Here is an 18,875-nt window from a genome sequence, read left to right as displayed (position 1 = left end):
AACAAAAAAACAAAAAAATTCTAATGGTGCTATGTTCTATTCAGTGTCAAAATTGAAAAATAAAAATTTCAGAGGAAATGGATATTATAAAAAAAGCCAAATATTCTCATTTTAAAATTAACAGTAGATAATTGAGAGTATGACATGAAATAACAGATCAAATTATCCTGCTCTCCTGTTATCTTGAGAATACTCCATACTATGCTAATTTTAGGAAGAAAAAACTCGCAAATTAGGCACAGATTTATTGTTGAGTTTTAATTGTTTCTATTGTTCAAATCCAAACATAATCTATTAAATTAATGAGCTAGACAAGTACTTCAGCTATCTAAAAGCTTTAAAATGAGGCTGCTCATAAGGACTCATATTAGAGACTAAGAAATACAAAATGTTATCTTCAAATAGGAAATTTGATGGATACATTTCACAAGACTTCTAATTATGGAGACATTTCATTAAACCGAATATGGAATAAACCTATTTTATAAAGTTAGGAAAAAAGCACAGAGCAATCAAAGTAAATCACTAAATTCCATCTCAAAATTAGGACACTATGTTTTGCAAGAAAAGAGTCATATGAATCTATTTGGAAATATATCAGGACTATAATAGTCAACATTACTTGGGCTAAAAATATTTTTTTAAATCACTACTCTGTAAGAAGCTTGACTAATTTTGATGGAATCTGCTAGAAGCTTATTTTTATCTTATTTATATTTTGAAATACAAAACAGAAAGATGTTGGCTTTAATGCAGTAGCATAGGGGGGAAAAGAATAAACTTGATTGTGGTAGTTAATTAGAAACCATTTATCTGATAAATCAGCTTTGGAGGAATATATCTTAAATGTTTTCATTGAATCTAGGTATGAGGAATGATTGCTTTACTTTCATTAGTTTAAAACTACAAGATCAGTCATTTAGATACAATTTTTAGTTCTCAAACCTAGGCATTTAAAAACGGCAATTGCTTTGGAATCTGAAATTCTAATTTATCAAAATCAGGGACAACTTTAATCCAAACTGACAGTATATATAGGATACTTATTCAAGGAGCTGTGGAAATCCTTGGAATATAAACTTTAGCTTTATAGCCCAAAACAGTGATTAAATTTAGAATTCCAGGTTTAATTAAACTTAGGATTTCAAAACAACCTCTGCTTCAAAATAATTTGATAAATACATGGAACACATTTTCAGATTTTAGAACAACCAAGTGTTGAGTTAGACAACAAAGCTGTGCCTTCAGATTTATTATTTCCTTGCTTCTTGTAACAGTACTCTCTCGTGATTCTCTTTCTTCTTCACTGACTGTTCTTTTTGTTTCCAGCTCTTCTTTTTCTATTCTCTAAAAATCGTATTATTCTCCAAATTAATGTATTTGCAAGGTAGGCTAACTGCTATACCAGCCATAGAACCCTTCCAGTGACTCAGTGGGCTAATACAATAGAAATATTTTGCACATTCACGTTACTACCTACTAGTAAGTCCAGGTAAGTGGGGGATGATGAGGGGTGGGGGATGGGGTGCTCAGGCAATGGCATTTCTGCTGTCTTATCTAGTGAGTTTCAGGGCTAGTTCAAAGTTATTCAAACCTCATTTGAATATGACCACTAATGATCAGCTGGAGAATGGAAAAGAGAGTGGAGGATCATGTACAAGAGGCTTCTATAGGTGAGGCCCAGAAGTGGCTCACACACCGTCGGTTAGAGCTTCTCAAATGACCACGTCCTACAGGAAGGAGACCTGCCAAATGTAGCCCACCTATATTCCTAGCAAAAAAAGAGAAAATGATTGCTGATAATCTTACAGTCTTTACCACAATTCTCAACCTACTCTTCAGGTGGTTTTTATCTATACCAGAGGTTTTGTTACCATTTGTCCCTCAAATGGCTACATCTTCTCTGGTTCATCCTCACTATTGATCCAGGGTTTTAGGCCTTTATCATCCTTTCTTCAAACATTAAAATAGCCTTCCAATTGGTCTCTCTGTCTCCTTCTAGCTAGAATTACTCATTTCTAATCCATTCTCTGTATCACGTTCTCAATTATATTGTCCAAATTGTGATTTTGAAATCCTTCAAAGGATGTGCCCAGAGTGAAAGTCCAAAATTCCTAGGGTGGCATAAAAATTTCTCCAAGATTGTTTTGATACCCCTGCATCTTCCCTCATCTTTAACTCTTTTTGATAGTCACCCTCCACTCAGCCATACTGAACCACCCTTGTGGTCTACTAAGCTGGCTTGGCCTCTGTCTTGTTCATTTCACCAAGAACGTTCTTTCTAATTACTTGACTAGGAAAACCTATTCATCCTTTTAAGCTTTCTAAATTCTGTTCAATAAATGATTGACTGTATTATGCCAAAATATATACCAAAATAAGATCCAGCACACATTTTAAGATTCCTACCTATTTAATAAGACTAAGAAAAGAAAAAATTAACCTAAACTCCACTGTGAAATGCCTTTTGTAACTGCATGACACCAAGTGCTTGGGTTGTGCTAGGCTTCCATAGATGTAATAATTCCAGGCACTGCCTCATGGAAAATTAAACCAGAATTATAAAAGGTTTGGAGTAAGAAACAGCCCTTAGATCACTCATGTGTATGCAATAGCACTGATGTATAAGATTTTGAATATGGCCATCTTAAACTCAAGTGTGAGTTACTCAATTAACAATAGTACATTTAAAAAAAAAAAAACAATAGTACATTTTGAGTAGGCAGCTTAAGTGGTTCAAATGCCCAGATTATATTTAGGAAAAACTGTTCTCCTAATAGTATGTTTGTTGTGATCTTTCTTTTAGGCCCAGGAACATATAGAAGAAAGCAGAACTGGATGGGCTGGTGGAGTATGATTTTGCTATCTTTTCCTTATATTTTACTGTCACTTGCCAGATTCTCAGCTATCAAAGGACTATTTTATTTTATTTTATTTTATTTATTTTTAAAAAATTCTATTTGTTTATTCATGAGAGACACAGAGAGAGAGAGGCAGAGACACAGGCAGAGGGAGAAGCAGGCTCCACACAGGGAGCCCGATGTGGGACTCAATCCCAGGTCCCCAGGATCATGCCCTGAGCCAAAAGCAGGCGCCAAACTGCTGAGCCACCCAGGGATCCCCAAAGGACTATTTTAAATGTATTCAAACTGACACTACTTGTTTCATAGAAAAAATAACAAGGTAAAAAAAAAAACAAAGGTAGTGATCCTTTCAGCAATTGTGTGCCAGATAAATTTAATGTCTAGATGTTTAAAATTCTGTTGAGAACAAATCATATTCCTCATGTCCCATCCTTGACTTTTTCAGTTGAATCTCCAGTATCATAATTAATATTTTATTAAATGAATAAAATAAAGATTATTTTTCAAAAGATTACATTCCTGATCAGCTTAAAATAATAATTACTAACCAGAGGAATCAAATACACTGGTATTCTTAGGAATTTAAAGACAATCTACCTCATTAGATTTTATATAAGCTGAAATGAATAAATGAATTATATATTTTTTCCAGTTTTTAAGTGGTATCAAATAGGAAAATGTGTGCTTTGTGATGGTTTGTGATCACTTATATATAGGTTTGGGGAGATAGGTTTATTCAGTGATTTGTGTAAATTTTTAGTGTAAAAAAATCACGTTTTACAAAATTCTCAATTGTGTCTAATATACCATATGAAGAATACACAATTGGACAGAGAATAAGTGGATGTTGTGTGGATGCTTCCACTTATTACAAACATATGATTGAATTCAACTAGCATTTGGATTAAAAAACACATACACAAGTTTCTCTGAGTAGCACATGTAAAGAAAAAGGAAACTCTTAGGCCCTGGTTTAATACATTAACCCATGGTACAAGAACAATAAAAAATTCAGAGTCAATTGTAAGATAATAACTCATAAAAATTCAAAGTTAAGGTGAGTATAAAGAAGGTAAATTGCAAAGTAAAATATCTTCAGATATTAAAAACTGTTTTGCACTTTTCTGGATTTAGCGATTTTTAGCTTATACATGTTTGCTTTGTCTTTAGTTAAAAACACTTCTGTTTTAGTCATTAACTAGAAGATAGTTATTACTTTATTAAATATATACAGTAAATGTAAGTTATATTCTAAAATAGCGAGGTAACAAGGATAAGTGTGTAATCCAGAAAAAAATGGGGAAGTCCTATTTGAGTTCACCCTTTGCCACTGTACTAAGCAACACAAGAAAAATCAGAAATATTTAGTGAAAGGACAGAACTTTCTAAATTTTTGGAATGTTGGTCAGTTCAAAGCTTCTCCTCCAAAAAGGTAATTCCTAGGTCATTGTTTGAAAACTTGAGGAAAGGGAATGTTAACCTTTAACTTCCAGTAAAGAATGAAGGCAAAGAAGATTACCTGAAGACTTCCTTTGGTTGTATTCTCCTTGATGATAACATAGCTGAAGTTATTACAGAATAACATGAATGATACGATTTTACAAATATATAAATAGATAATAGATTATCTATTTGTATTTACCTACAAATAGATACTAGATATTTTACAAATAGATGATATCAATAGTCTTCTTAAAGACATGATTTTAGAAATTCATACACATTTATTCTGAAAATGCTACCAGCATTCAAAACACTCTGAATTATTTTAGAATGCATCTTTTGAAATCTCTTATTTAGAAGCATCTTAGAATCATCAATGTTTATATCTTATCAACTTTTACAATCTGTATAGCACCAGCCTTGCAACCTCAGCAAATATGAGCTGGATGAATGGATCAATTAATTAATTAGTTAATTGCCTTCTAAAGCTGAAGAACATTGTTTTAAATATCCTCAGTGGAGGCACATGCATATCTTTTGAGGGAAGATGAGATTCCTACATTAAATAAAAAATCAGTTTTAAAAAATCATGCCAAAATAAATCTAGTGAATAATGCATTATTTATCTGCAATATATGTTTTGTGCTAGATCATTTTAATATCTGTAGCTTTGGAATTCTACTGGGAAAAATATTTTTTTCACGTATTCATCTCAAATTCCTAAAATTTACCCAATGGTCAGTAAATTTTCTAAATACCAGAAGAGGTATTGTTGAAAACCTTTGCAGTGATAGCTTTCAAGAGAAAGTTCACATTCTCCCAAGGCAGCTGCTTTGAAGAGGTCAGTCATTAGATTTTATAAGTTTTGACATGTCTTTTAAAAGTCAGGGCATAACTTCATATGCTCATAACTCATATGTCATAAATGCTGGATAGCTTCCTTTGACCTATAATCAAACCAATGGCTTAATAAAACTACCCACAAATAACCTAGAAATACGTATGTCTTTCAGACATTTGTTCAAGTAATATTTATGAAGTTTTTAGAGAAAGTGTACTGGTTAATCATATTAGTCTAAAACCAAAGAGTGACTTTAGAGAAGTTGATCCTTTAGAATTTATTAAGGGGATTTAAACTGAAAAACACCTTGGGAAAACACCTGTGAATCAGAGGCGTGAGAGTGAATGACTTGCAAAAAGCAATGCACCTGTTAGCTGCAGGCACGGACCTGGGAATAGAGCTTTACCTATCACTTTCTGTCCTCCAGCATCAGATGTTCAGTGTCTTAGTTTGGGGGAAAGAGCCTAAATTCTCCTTTGGTATTTGATCTGAAAAATAACAACCACAAGTTCACTTTAAACAAACTATTCCTTGCCCTGTAGAGAACAGACAAAAAGAAACCTTTAATCAAAGAATCTAGCATGGAATTGGTAAAATTTGGAGAGCAAGCACTAAAAGCATAAAGCTGAGAGTGAGTGCAAAACCACACTTAAATTACTTTAAAGTCATTAAGCCATACACTTCCCTTAGCTGTTGGCAAAATCCCTTTGTTCACAAAAACGAGAGTTGTTTTGGATTTTGGGGTTTTATTTATTTTTTACTTTTAAGTAAGAAACAAGGAAATAAACCTTAAATAAAGCTGGCTCAGTTCAGTTGCCAGAAAAATGAGCTTTCTACCCGATGCTGAGTCTGGGCTTTTCACCGAATGTGGATTCCGTTTAGGCATCAGCCTTTGATAAGTAGGACCTCAGGTTGTTCACCAGCCATGGGAAGAAATTATCTGGTGGTAAATAATCTTACCTTCCAAGTAAAATGTTTGAAATGGCTTTGCACATAGAGGTGAGTAATTTATCAGAAAACCTAAGCATGATAAAGGGGCTGTGAAAAGGCCTTGTTAAAACTGAGGACCACCTCGTTATGAGTGCTTATCTAGGGTCCAGGTGTGAGTGGCCACAAGAAGCACTTAACTCAGGATGCATGATGGCTCTAGCTCTGCTAAAGTGAAGGCGGAAATATTTCACACTCTCTTTAGCTCACCCAAGTTACCCGTCCATCTAAAGCAGCTCTCTTCAATGAATGCAATAAAAAGGGAGAAGATAACAGTCTTTGTTTAGCAGAGATAGTCTTCCTGTTTGCCTGATTCTAATATCTTAAAATATAACCCTCTGCCCTCTTTTTTTTTAATGAAAATGAGATTTTAAGTTTGAATCTAGAACAAAACCTTTTTCTTTACAGTTCCCTACTAACCGGAGGTGTGAGGAGAATATGTTTTTACTCTGGCATCTCAAAATATTTTGTGACCCTGGTTCCATTTTAGTGATAAAGACAGTGTAGAGCTGGGTTTTGTCTTTCACCCTGAGGAGTGAGAGGGAGGCATTGTGAAGTGGTTACTAGTAAGTATATCATCATTTGCCTAAGAAGGCAAAGCTGCATTCTAAAATGGAAGAAGGGCTTGTTATGATGATCTATACTAATGAAATTCCATCCACAAAATTGTGAGCCAGAGTTTCTTTTTCCTGGGCCTTTTTTTCACTCAGTTCACCCTCGATTTCATTTAGAGGCATGAGTCTCAAAACCCATTTTTCATTTGTGAAAGACATCCATTCTATGCCAAAGTGATAAGACTTAGTACCTGAGGTTTCCTGGGACCACTGCAACAAAGTACCACAAACTTGATGGCTTAAAACAACAGAAATTTACTCTGTCACCAGCCTGGAGGCTGTATGTCCAAAGTCAAGATGCCAGCAGGGTGCTGCTCCCTTTGAAGCTTCTAGGGAAGAATTATTTCTCGTTCCAGCAACTGGTGGCTCTTGACAGTACTTGAACTTCCTTGGCTGGCTGTTCATTGTGTCCCTCTGTGTCTAGTGGTATCGTCTCTTCTTATGAGGACACCAGATGGATTGGATTTAGGGCCCATCCTAATCCAATATGATCACATCTCCATTCTTAGCTTGATTATATCTGCAAATAGGGTCATTATCTTCCTCCATTTGGGCTGCTGAAACAAAGCCCCATAGACTGAGTGGTTTATAGACAATAGAAGTTGATTTCTCACACTTCTGGAGGCTGGAAGTCTTAGATTAGGGTGCCAGCATGATTGGGTTCTGATGAGAGCTCTCTTCTAGGTTGCACATCTTGTATCCTTACATGGGAGAGAATAGAACAAGGGAAGCAAGCTCTCTAGTGATTCTTATAAGGGCATTAATCTCATTCATGGGGGCTCTACCCCTGTGACCTCATCTAATCCTAAGCACCTATCAAAGGTCCCACCTCCTAATACCATCCTAATGGGGGTTAGGGTTTCAAAATATGAATTTTGGGGAGACACAAACATTCAGTCCATGGTAGTCATCTTCAGAGGTTCTGGGTTCAAATGAATTTTGGACAACACTATTCGGACCACTATAGACACCACATCAAATAAGTTACATTTTAATATCATGCAATCATAACCATCAGTTTTATCAAAGAGCATCAATGATCAGGTCACACAGGGAGCCATCACTAAAAAGGTCTATAACAACTAAAAGATACTGGTGGTTTGGTTGTGGTCACTTAGTTCTGAAGGAGTCGAACATCTTGTTTCACTGTCCTGTGGAAGCACTTCTGGCTAGAGAGAGCCAGTTCGGGATTATTTGTGAGAATATCTACTGGGTACAATGCAGAGTAGCTCTTTCCTCATGTCGTCATTTTACCACCTGACCTTTCTTTACAACCCAAGGACCAGGAGAAAAATAACCCAACAGATGTAAGATAAGGCATATATGTATATATATATATATATATACACATATATATATGTGTTTTTACATATATATGTTTTTATATATATATATATACACATATATGCCTTATCATATATATATATATATATATTTTTTTTTAATGTGAGAAACTACTAGCTAAAATTCCGTGTGAGGACATTTGTAGGTTTTAGTTTTTGTTAACTAAGCCATTCAGGATATAGAGGTATGGCTTACTCTGTTCCAGGCATAAGAAAGCTGAATATCGGGGACTCCTTCGGTCTTTCAGCAGTTCCCAGCAAGTGGCCAGTGGGGGCCCTGAGGAGAGGCCAGAGACAGGCAACAAGGCCTGCTCCCTCCATGAGCTCAAGGAGTAAACCTCCTACTTTCTTGTCCTGGTAACATTTTATTTCTCAAGTCTAGAAGTTTCTTCCTACCACCATTAAAAACTGTGGCTAGCAAGCCATGATATTTTCATCTTTAAAATGTCTTCATTGAATCATTGGCATTAGGTGCTTGGCATCAGACAAAACAAAAATCAAAAGAATTATCAACCCTCATGAGTCACACTTTGGTCAAATAGCACATTTTGAAGTTTGACTTGGCTAAATATCAACACTTACTTGTGATCCTTTTAACTGTATTTCAAACCACATACTCTCTAAGCGTAGACATTCAATCAAATTAAACATTATAAACACAGGGGTATGTAGTAGCAATTAAGCAGCAGTTGGAATGTGAAAATGCCTGTTAGAATCACTAAAAAAGCTGTCTATCTGAAAGAATGGAATTTCAGATGTGAGTGATGGAAGGCAGGGGAGGCAAGGCATTCTAGTTCCTATAATCAGAACTATCCACTGCTTTTGAAAAAATCTATAGTTTTAGTTTGGTTTGTCTTTTGAATATAACCTCTGTTCATTTCTTTCAGTTCTTTGTTTCAACACCAGTTTTCAGCTATGATGCCATTTCATACTACAAAATATTTAGCGACAAGGATGGCTACAAACATATTCACTATATCAAAGACACTGTGGTATGTTCCTTCCAAGATTTATCTCCTCAAAGATCATTCACTTGAGGTTGCTCAAATAACGCTCAGCTTCACACAACATAATGTTTGTCTTTTTATAGGAAAATGCTATTCAAATTACAAGTGGCAAGTGGGAGGCCATAAATATATTCAGAGTAACACAGGATTCACTGTAAGTATTGCATGAAGCATGATGCACCATTCAGGTTTTAATTGGCACTGATGGACACACAAGTGATACTGTACCCACTTCTTCGTTAAGAGCATTTTTTTTTTCCTTACTCTGTAGGTTAGCTCAGATAGCTGTGGTTTCATTAAGATTGCACATTCTTTAATAGCCAGTTAACATGATAGCTTTCAGGAAAGAATATTTGGTAAGTGGTCATTTCTCTTCTGATACTTGGTAGATAATTAATTAAAAGTATAAATTTTTAAAAATAACTACTTCTAAATGGAAATTTTACTCTTCAGCACTTGAAGAAATGAGCAAGCTTCAAAAGTCCATGAAGGGCAGCCCATAGATACAGAAATATTTTGGTAGTGATCCACTGTTATATAAATTTAAGATCATTAGCTGCAACAGCCATCATTTTTTGAGCAATTACTTCCTACCATATACTGTCAAGTAGAAACAGAGGTAGGGAAAAACCCAAGGCAGGAAGACCTAGCTATGGTCATAATCTAGGCCTGCGATGGTGGAGGCCTGAACTGGAACAGTGTCAATGAGATACGGACTCTGGAGGGAAAAGCTATGCCTCCTTTTTCTTGCCTTAGCACTTGGCACAGTTCCTGACACAGAGCTGGAATTCAAGTAAAGATTTGCTAAATGAATGAGAGGAAGGGGACATGACCACAAGGACAGATGGAGGACGACCAAGACTGCTGACTTCATGGCTGTGAAGGAAAAGGGAAAAGAAAGGCAAAGTGGGCTCATTGCAAGGCTTAGATGAAGGCAATCTCGAAGCCTCTGACAGAACAGGAAAGCTATGGGGGGAGGGGGCTGTTTGGAAAAGATAGTGAGTAGTGTACTCACTGATAGTCTGAGATGCTGTGGGAAGGCAAGTGCAAGTGACTGTCCCTCAATCGGAGTCACGTGAAGTGAGTAAAGAAGACACTTTTAATCCTAGGAGTGGTTTGCATTCTCTGACCTTTTTTTTTTTTCTACTTGGGGATAATGAGGTGTTTTTGACAGTGAAGAAACAGAAATACCTATAGGCCGCTGAATAGTCCTAAGAATTAAAAATTAGTAACCGAACCTGACTTTTTACATCCTATTACGCTCTTCCAAAAAAAAAAAAAAAAAAAAAAGACAGTTAACTTCGTGATATTCAGATGAACTCACAGAGGAGTGAAAATCATGCCACTAAATTGGATTTCCCACTTCATGGCTATATTAAGACAGGTTAGAACTGGGACCCAGATACTTAAGTAACAAGTATATTCTCTTGTGACTTCTTCTGCATCTGGGTGAAGTAACGTGCCCCTTTGTGCGGTGTCATAGTGTAGATGAGTTTCCGGATTTATAACAAATACATCCTTTGTCAGAGCTTCTGCAAAACAAATCCAAAATATCCTCAGAAAAATTAATATAGCATAGAGAAGCCAGTAAACTGTTTGTCATGGATAAGGAAGGGGGTGATATCAATCACTATCTTACCTTATTTTGTGTAACTCATAACGAATAAATCAGAATATAGTATACCTATAAAAAAAGAATATTCAGCATAATTTAATCTTTATCCTATGATTTGAAAGTCATAGGAAGTACATTAAATTTATTTATAAACAGCAATGATTTATCTACATAAGTGCCAATTAATATAGTTTCATTAGATGAACATTGGACTATATTGTTTATTAGTATTAATACTAAAAATTCTATCACCATTTAGTTATCAATACTTATTTGATAACTTCTGAATATATTTTCAGGTTTTATTCTAGCAATGAATTTGAAGACTACCCAGGAAGAAGAAATATCTATAGGTAATTTATGTCAATTCATTCTAATTTTTACACATTAATATTTGAATGAATATCTGTCAGAGTCCTTTAGATCTATAGAATACTTTTTAAAGATTTTATTTACTTATTCATGAGAGAGAGAGAGAGAGAAAGAGAGAGAGACAGGCAGAGGGAGAAGCAGGCTCCATGAAGGGAGCCTGACGTGAGACTCGATCTTGGGTCTTCAGGATCACGCCCTGGGCCGAAGGTGGCGCTAAACTGCTGAGCCACCTGGGCTGCCCTAGAATATTTTTTAAAGCCTGAAATATAATAAAAGTAATATATGAATTAAGATAAAACATTCAGAGAATATTGTACACTATATCAGTATAAACACACACACACACACACACACACACACACACATACCCTTGGAGTGCCTGGGTGGCTCAGTTGGTTAAGTGTCTGGCTCTTGGTTTCGGCTCAGGTCATGATCTCAGGGTGGTGAGATCAAGCACTGTGTCAGGCTCAGAGCTCAGGAGGGAGATTGCTTGAGATTCTCTCTCTCCCTCTCTCTCTCTGTCCTCCCTCTACTCAAGCATGCTTACATGCATACTCTCTCTCTAAAATAAATAAATATTAGCTAACTCAAAATGTCTTCAGAAAAAAAAAATCAAGAAATTCTAATGCTGATATGAACATGATACTAAGTATTTCAACTAAATTCAGAGGTAATTGAGGACATCCATTCACTTAGCAGATCCTTATACCAGGCATTGCGTTTAGTCCTATATTATGTGATTTCTTTTAATATGGTTTACTTTGGCATAAACCTGTTACAATTGGAGGGAATTCATCTCTGTTCCTAAATCGTGTCTAATTTGGTCCAGTTGTCCCCTTGGTTATTGGAATGGTGCCCTCTACAGCCCTCTCTGGATATGGAAGTAAAAGTCCACCGTGGGCCGGTGGTCTGCTATATCCAGGAACGTTTTTATCTACTTTACATATGTAATTTCATTTCATCCCACAATTTCAGAGGCAGGTGACACTGTTACAGCCAGAATTTGTACCTGGGTATGCTGACTTAGCTCCCTTACGGCTAACTGCCTAACATTTCCGAGGTAACACCAAAATGCGAACGAGAATGTGAACTGTAACCAAGGAAATAATAAATTGTCCCTCTTCTACATTCCTCTACTCCCTCCTGAATCATGACTTCTTACCTATTGGGGAAGAATCCCTCTATGGCCCTAGCAATGACTCCGGCTCCCCTCTACCATGCCCCAGGCAAGGTCAGGGGCAGCAGCAGAAGGAACACACTGCAGCAGCCAGAGTATTTTACCAGCAACAACAGACTCTGTCCGTGACCCCATTCTGGCATCATACCATCTAATCTGCTCTGAATGAGAATCTGATTCTGAGGGTTTGGGGTAAGGTCTGGGAGTCTGTATATTAAAGTCAATCACCCTACTCAGGAGCCATGCGGAAGGCTCTGCTGGGCCCAACATTGGCTTGTGTAGGAATGTGGTGGAGGGAAGCATTCCCAGGAAGAGCTTATCTGATCCCAAACGTCCTTCAGAAAAGAATGAAAGGCACAGGAGGCACTTAAAACTATGTTTTTTCAATTTCCACTTTGCTTATTACTGATTTCCCCTTCCAGACATATGATTAGAACAGCGACCCCTTTCTTGGTGAGACTGCCAGACTTTCCTTGCATGTTTTGCATGGGAGTACAAAAAGGGAGATGGGAAGATGAAGAACTATGCATTGGCAAGCACTCTGTAAGATGTAAGAAATGAATGGCTATGAGAAGTGGTTACCTCACTCCCATTCAAGGTGTTAGATATTTCTCCCACCGCAGAGAAGCCGAAGGGCTCCTCTCTCCAGGCTTGTGCCTATTCAGGCAAAGACGATTGAAAATCAGGCTACATCAAAATACTGTAATTCCCCTTCACTTTAAATGATATTGGCAAGAGAAAAATAGAGTGGGTTTGATGTCAATATGTAAATTAGTCATTTTACATGGAGTAGTACATTTTGATAAATACAATCTCAAAATTTCAGCTTAGTTTTATTTTCATTTTCCTCTAGAATTAGCATTGGAAGCTCTCCTCCAAGCAAAAAGTGCATTACTTGCCATCTAAGGAAAGAAAGGTGCCAATATTACACAGCAAGTTTCAGTGACTACGCCAAGTACTATGCACTTATCTGCTATGGTAGGTAATGGGCCTAACATGAGCTCCACCATCCCACTGCCAATGTTGTCAGCCTCATCACCACCATCCTAGGATCAATCCTAAACTACAAGTTATTGAGCACTTGTTTTATATGGGGATTTCACCTATGTTATCTTATCTAATGTTTGCGGGAGGGAAAAAATGAAAGAAATATAGGAGAGCATTTTTATACCAATATTTTGCAGTTGAGGAAACAGGATAACTTTCAGAAGACCCACACTGCTGGTAAGCAGCAGAGCCAGGATGGGAGCGAGGATCTGTTGATTGTAAATCCCAAGCTCTTACCAGCTACCTGCCATGGCACCATGACGTTAACGTTATATGCAAACACCATCTACCAGCTATCACAGCAAGACTCCAGCAATAGTATAGAATGAAGCATTCTCTGTTAAAATGATTGCTGGACTTTGGCCCCATTTGCCTGGAGAAATGTTAAACTTTACAGCCAGGGGAAGAAAGAATGTACTAGATACCTGAGCTCCTTCCCTTGAAGGCCAATATTTCTTTGCAGTATAGTTTCAGTGAGGATGGAAAATAAACTTTTTTTCACCCAGTATGTCCTTTCTAAATTTGGGAAACATAATAAGTAATAAGTAATTCATTCAAATATCAAAAAGTCATAGGGAATAAAATATTCTAAATACTTCCTGGTTTTTAAGGCTGTGTGTACATTTAGTTAATAGTTTCTATCCAAATAATTTTATTTTATGAATAACATCTTGAACATATGATAAGCAATGAGACAAGTTAGGTTGGGGTCTTGGTGGGCATTATCATGGAGATTTGGAAAGTGGACTTGAGAAATATCTACTTTTCCATTCTCTATCGCATTCCCATAATTAATCCCTGAGTTTCCCTGGTGGAAAAACAGCAAACAGAGAATGTTATTACAAAATACATGCCACTCTGGTATCTGGTTTCTGGTATCAACTCCCAGTGGAAGGCAGCTCAGAGAACAAATGGAACCTTTGACTGATGGAGGTCCCTGACCAGTTGCAGAAGAGCCCAGGGTCTTTACTTCCCAGAAGGAAGCCTGCACTGTCATGCCACTTTCCTCATCCCAATAATCTGGCCCTAGAACCGGAGCTCTAGCTCAACTGACTGAGGGAATGAATACACATTTTAAGCCAAATGCTCCCTTTAAGATGGCACAAGATGTCGGTTTGGTACAATTACTTTCACAAAATGTTGAGTCAATGACATCTTCAAAAAGCCAAGAGATTGTTGTTCATAACTATATGTGCTAGTTGTGGTGATGGCACTTAAAAGATATATATTAAATGTCCTTCTCAAATTATATGCAACATTTTTCAACCCAGGCTATGTATTTATGCAACATATATTGAAAGCTTACATGCCAGGCATATAGTATCATTGAACTAACTATACTGAGTCATCTGTGCTTCTCTCCTGAAGGCAGAGGCTGCTTTCTTTACATCTTTACATTCATAAGGCCAAGAAAAATGGGTAATGCACAATAATTATGCATAATGCATAATTGTTGAATGAACATCAGCGCTAAAGATCAAAGCACTATTGCCTTTTGCAAAGCCTGACAGAATACTTGTTCTTGTGCTGATATATTGAGACATCAGTGACACTATACTTGCATGCATTCATTTCTATTTATATGCATTCTGCATTTGTACAATGCTTCAACCCTTTTTGAAAGCACTATACCACTTTTATGTCACTTTGTCTTCCTAATATTTCCTTGAGTCTGAGTGCCCACTGAAAAGACAAGGAAGCGAAGACTAAGCTCTCCTCAAAAGTTGGTGGAAGAGTCCTTTCTAGAACTTGAATCGCCTGACTTTTCCACACTCACTCTTGCTCGGCAGTATGGTAATTTCCCATTTAGCAAAAAATATACTGTGTGGGAAGCATCACATCGTCTGGTGTTTTTGAAGCTCCAGTAAAATGAGTCACTGAGCCATCATAAGAAAAACCTTGAAATCTTTCCCTTTAGGACTAAGAGTAAAGCCTCATTATGTAACTTCAAACTCTCCAAGAGATGGTGAGTAAATCCCAGATAATAGGATTAAATAGGTAAAAATCCTCTTCATGCTGCTGATGGAACAAAAGTAATGCAAGGGATGGATTCCGGACAATTGATCCTTTTGTGCCACTGCAACCACATGCACAGGCCATTTGTATCCAGGGCAGTCAGTCATTAGCCTGTCTCAGAGTTTGGCCAAAAAAGATATGCTAGTTGTCACTACTGGAACTTCATACCCATAAAAATTCCATAGGAAGGATACTGGTTGACTAAAGTCAAGAAATTCAGAATCATGTTCCATTTCCTTACATTCTGCCCAAAAATATATGTGTTCGTCCCTTCTAATAACTTTAAAGAAAAGCTGGTCAAAATGAAAATCTCTGAAATTAAATTCTATAAAATTTTGAAACTCCACACAATAAAGAACTATTTTTTTGAGAGAACCTAATAAATAATAGCTCTCCTCCTGACTCTCAAGTTAGACTCAGTGATCAGGAAGGAAGTTAAAATATTAGCTTTATTACCTGTAAAAGTTATATTACAGTTTCACAAATGTGGGTACGACTAGACAGCCACTGGGGGCTCCTGGAGACCCTAGCACTGTCCCACTTAGGGCATTGAGGATCCACTCAAGAGCAGGCAGGGAGATGCCAGGAACAAGGCCGAAGGAGTTACTTCTATCCAGGTCTTCTGAGAACTCGTCAAAAAGGCTGCCTCCTCTTCTGCTTGCTTGGGACCAGGGTGCTACTCCAATGATGTTCCACAAAGAAGGAAGAAGCATCAAGAGTGCAAATGAACCCCTGCCCCCAACTTCCATGGTGTTTCTTTTAACCCATTGACTGGTGGAGCAAATTTATCTTTTAAAAGTATATTTCCAAGGGCACCTGGGTGACTCCATCCATTAAGCATCCTACTCTTGATCTCAGTTCAGGTCTTGATCATGCTCAGCTTAGGTCATGAGTTCAAGCCCCACACTGGGCTCCCTGCTGGACGTGGAGCCAACTTCAAAAAAAGTTAAACATTCTTAAAAGGTATATTTCCAGGTATTATTTTATGCTGTAGTTCCAGTAAGTTAGAGATAATTAGTGTTTAATTATTTGTAGATCTTGTTAAAATGACCTGTTTCTGCACAGAGAACCTGAGCTCCATGCTGCAATATGTAGTGGACACTGGAGTTGCACCCAGAACCCCCCATTCAGAACAGAATCCCTCACTTCACCATCTGCTGAGTGCTGGTGGCCGAGAGCTCACAGCCGAGCCCCCGCCCTGCTCTCATCTTGTGCCCACCCCATGACGGCTCCATTCTGGAGTACAAAGGCCAGCCCTGTTGGGGACATGGAGGCCATTCTGCAGACCACCCAGCTCTAGAGCTCCTTGCGGGGTCAGCTGAGGTTTGCATTTTGACTGCACTGAAGCCCACCTTCCCTCACCAGCCAATCCTTCCTCTCCCAGAAGTCAACATCCTAATACCACCCCTAGAAAAGCCTCTGTCCCACAAAACCTCTGGGTCTGTTTCCAGAGAATGTGACCACCACAGCATATCTGAACAGGTAATGGGTTCTATATAAATTTATTTCTACATTTATTACTCACTTGGGAGAAAAAAAAAAAAGATGCTGAGCTCCACCCACCAAAATAAACTGAACATTGAACCAAGAATCCAGACTGAAAGTATTATCTGGGTGCTGGTGAAGGTTATCGGATAATAAAGACACAGCTAACCCTAGCCCTATGACATGACTTCTCAGAAGGCTGTCTATCATAGCAGATCCTGGGGGCCGCTTGTGTAATTAGATCTGGACTATTCAGGATCCCTCCTTGAAAGGTGCCTAGGCAAGTCTTCTCTCACATATCTTCTTTTAGGCTCTGATCTCATGTGTTGTTTCAATGTAACTTAGAAGGTGTTGTTGACTTCTCCATGGGGGAAAAAATAGCTGTAGAATTAAGATACACTTGAGCTTGACGCTGATCACAAATATGACCAGCGGTTCTTCTTGGAAACTCAGTGTTCCTTTAACACTAAACTATGTTTTTGTTTGCATCCTGTGCACAGGCCCAGGCCTCCCCATTTCCACCCTTCATGACGGCCACACTGATCAAGGTACCGCTCTCTTGCATGCTGCTGTCTAAAGAAATCTTGAACTCTGGGTGACATTACACGAGAGGAAGCAAGACAGTCTCCCCACACGGGCAAGGAGAACTGTGATGGAATCTTTTGGTCATAGAGCTTATTTTCACATAGACTTGGATATTGTTGGAGTCAAACCTGATCCTAAGAAATTTAATAGTTACTTGCAGTAAGAACCTGGCATAACACAGATGAGTTATATCACAGGGATTCTTGCTGTCTTCCCCAGTCAGCCTTATAAAAAACACAGAAGCTTAGCATTGGAAGGAAACTCAGGATATTTAGTACAACCTCCCTCCCAAATAAGAATTCCTGCTTTTTTGCAACATCCCAAACCAGAGACAAATTCCAGATCTAAGTCCAGTTCAAAGCAGAGGATGACTATCACGCGGGCTTTTTTTGTTTTAACAGCTACATCACACTGTTGCTACGAATGAAATCCCTGAAATTTTAGAGGCTTTTCCCATTTTCAACCATTATCAAGACAGTCCTCCTCCATCCTGCATTTATGATATTAGTTCGAAATAGTTCACGGATCAAAGATGACTGTCTTTGCTCTGGGCAGAGTGGTCCAAGCATGCGATTGCCCAGATGCTCTCCCTGCAGTTTCCTCGTTGTCTTTTGATTTTCCGTTAAACAACATTATAGGGTTGAAGTTGATGGAGATGAGGGACAATGAGGGACTTCAGGACTCGTGCCTGTGATCCTCCCTGGACATCTTTGTTGACAAGTCAGGAGACTGCTTTGGGACTAGTTTGGCTGCCAGCTCAATGGCTCAAGTAAAACAGGTGAATATAAAATAATGAGGAAAACCAGAGTCAGTGCCAAAACTCTAGACAGGACAGGTATTGTAAAACAGGGGCTGTGAACCCAGTGTCATTTTAGAGTTGTGGGATTTTTTGACCTCGTGTCTAATAATGAAATACTTGTAAGAATAAAACATTGTCTTTCTCAGTATGGTTCATCTCAACCCTGAGTAAGAGAGATTTTAAAGCAATACTACATTCAAATCTGTAAGATTTTGTTTTAATGGAAATTCCCATAAATGCATGATTCCCATTTTATCATGACTGCTAAAGGTCAGCCTCCCTTTTTTCAGAGCATGAATTTCCACTTTTTAATTATCCTTCTCCTATTCTGGCCAGATACCAATTTCAGTACTACATACAAAAGTGTTATTATTTCACCCAATTCTTACAAAATAGGTGCAGAGCTCATGTGACTCTCATTTCTCATATGTATTTATATGTTTTCTAACTCTCGAACAGAATGCGATTTTTTTAGAACACAGTTCTGCAAATTCGCCTAGTGATGAGATTCTCCAGAGGTATTTATTGTAAATACAGATTCCCAGGCCCTCCCCAGTTCAGGCGGATCTTAAATTAGGCTAGAGAATCTGAATATTTAATAAATACCCAGATAAGCTGAGTTTTAGAGCTGATGCTAGGTCTTCTATTTATTTGTAGATTTTTTTCACCTGTTTTCCAGT

General features: G+C 37.7%; 1 protein-coding gene across 3 annotated transcripts in view; it reads left to right on the top strand.

Annotated features, from left to right (window-relative positions):
• LOC121472296 (fibroblast activation protein alpha) overlaps positions 1 to 18,875 on the top strand; it is a 72,876-nt gene that overhangs the window by 32,085 nt on the left and 21,916 nt on the right. For all 3 annotated transcript variants that reach the window (XR_005982849.1, XM_041723545.1, XM_041723544.1), the window contains 6 exons: positions 2,807 to 2,851; positions 8,980 to 9,084; positions 9,183 to 9,253; positions 11,014 to 11,067; positions 13,117 to 13,241; positions 17,312 to 17,359. Coding sequence is in view for 2 of the 3 variants with exons in the window: in XM_041723545.1 (XP_041579479.1) it covers positions 2,807 to 2,851; positions 8,980 to 9,084; positions 9,183 to 9,253; positions 11,014 to 11,067; positions 13,117 to 13,241; positions 17,312 to 17,359 (448 nt within the window). In the remaining variant the exon portion in view is untranslated. The remainder of the gene's footprint in view (positions 1 to 2,806; positions 2,852 to 8,979; positions 9,085 to 9,182; positions 9,254 to 11,013; positions 11,068 to 13,116; positions 13,242 to 17,311; positions 17,360 to 18,875) is intronic.

This window comes from Vulpes lagopus, chromosome 11 (genome assembly GCF_018345385.1).
Source record: "Vulpes lagopus strain Blue_001 chromosome 11, ASM1834538v1, whole genome shotgun sequence".
Taxonomy (NCBI): Eukaryota; Metazoa; Chordata; class Mammalia; order Carnivora; family Canidae; genus Vulpes; species Vulpes lagopus.
Note: the sequence above shows the minus strand (reverse complement) of the source record. Positions and strands in the feature narration are given on the sequence as shown.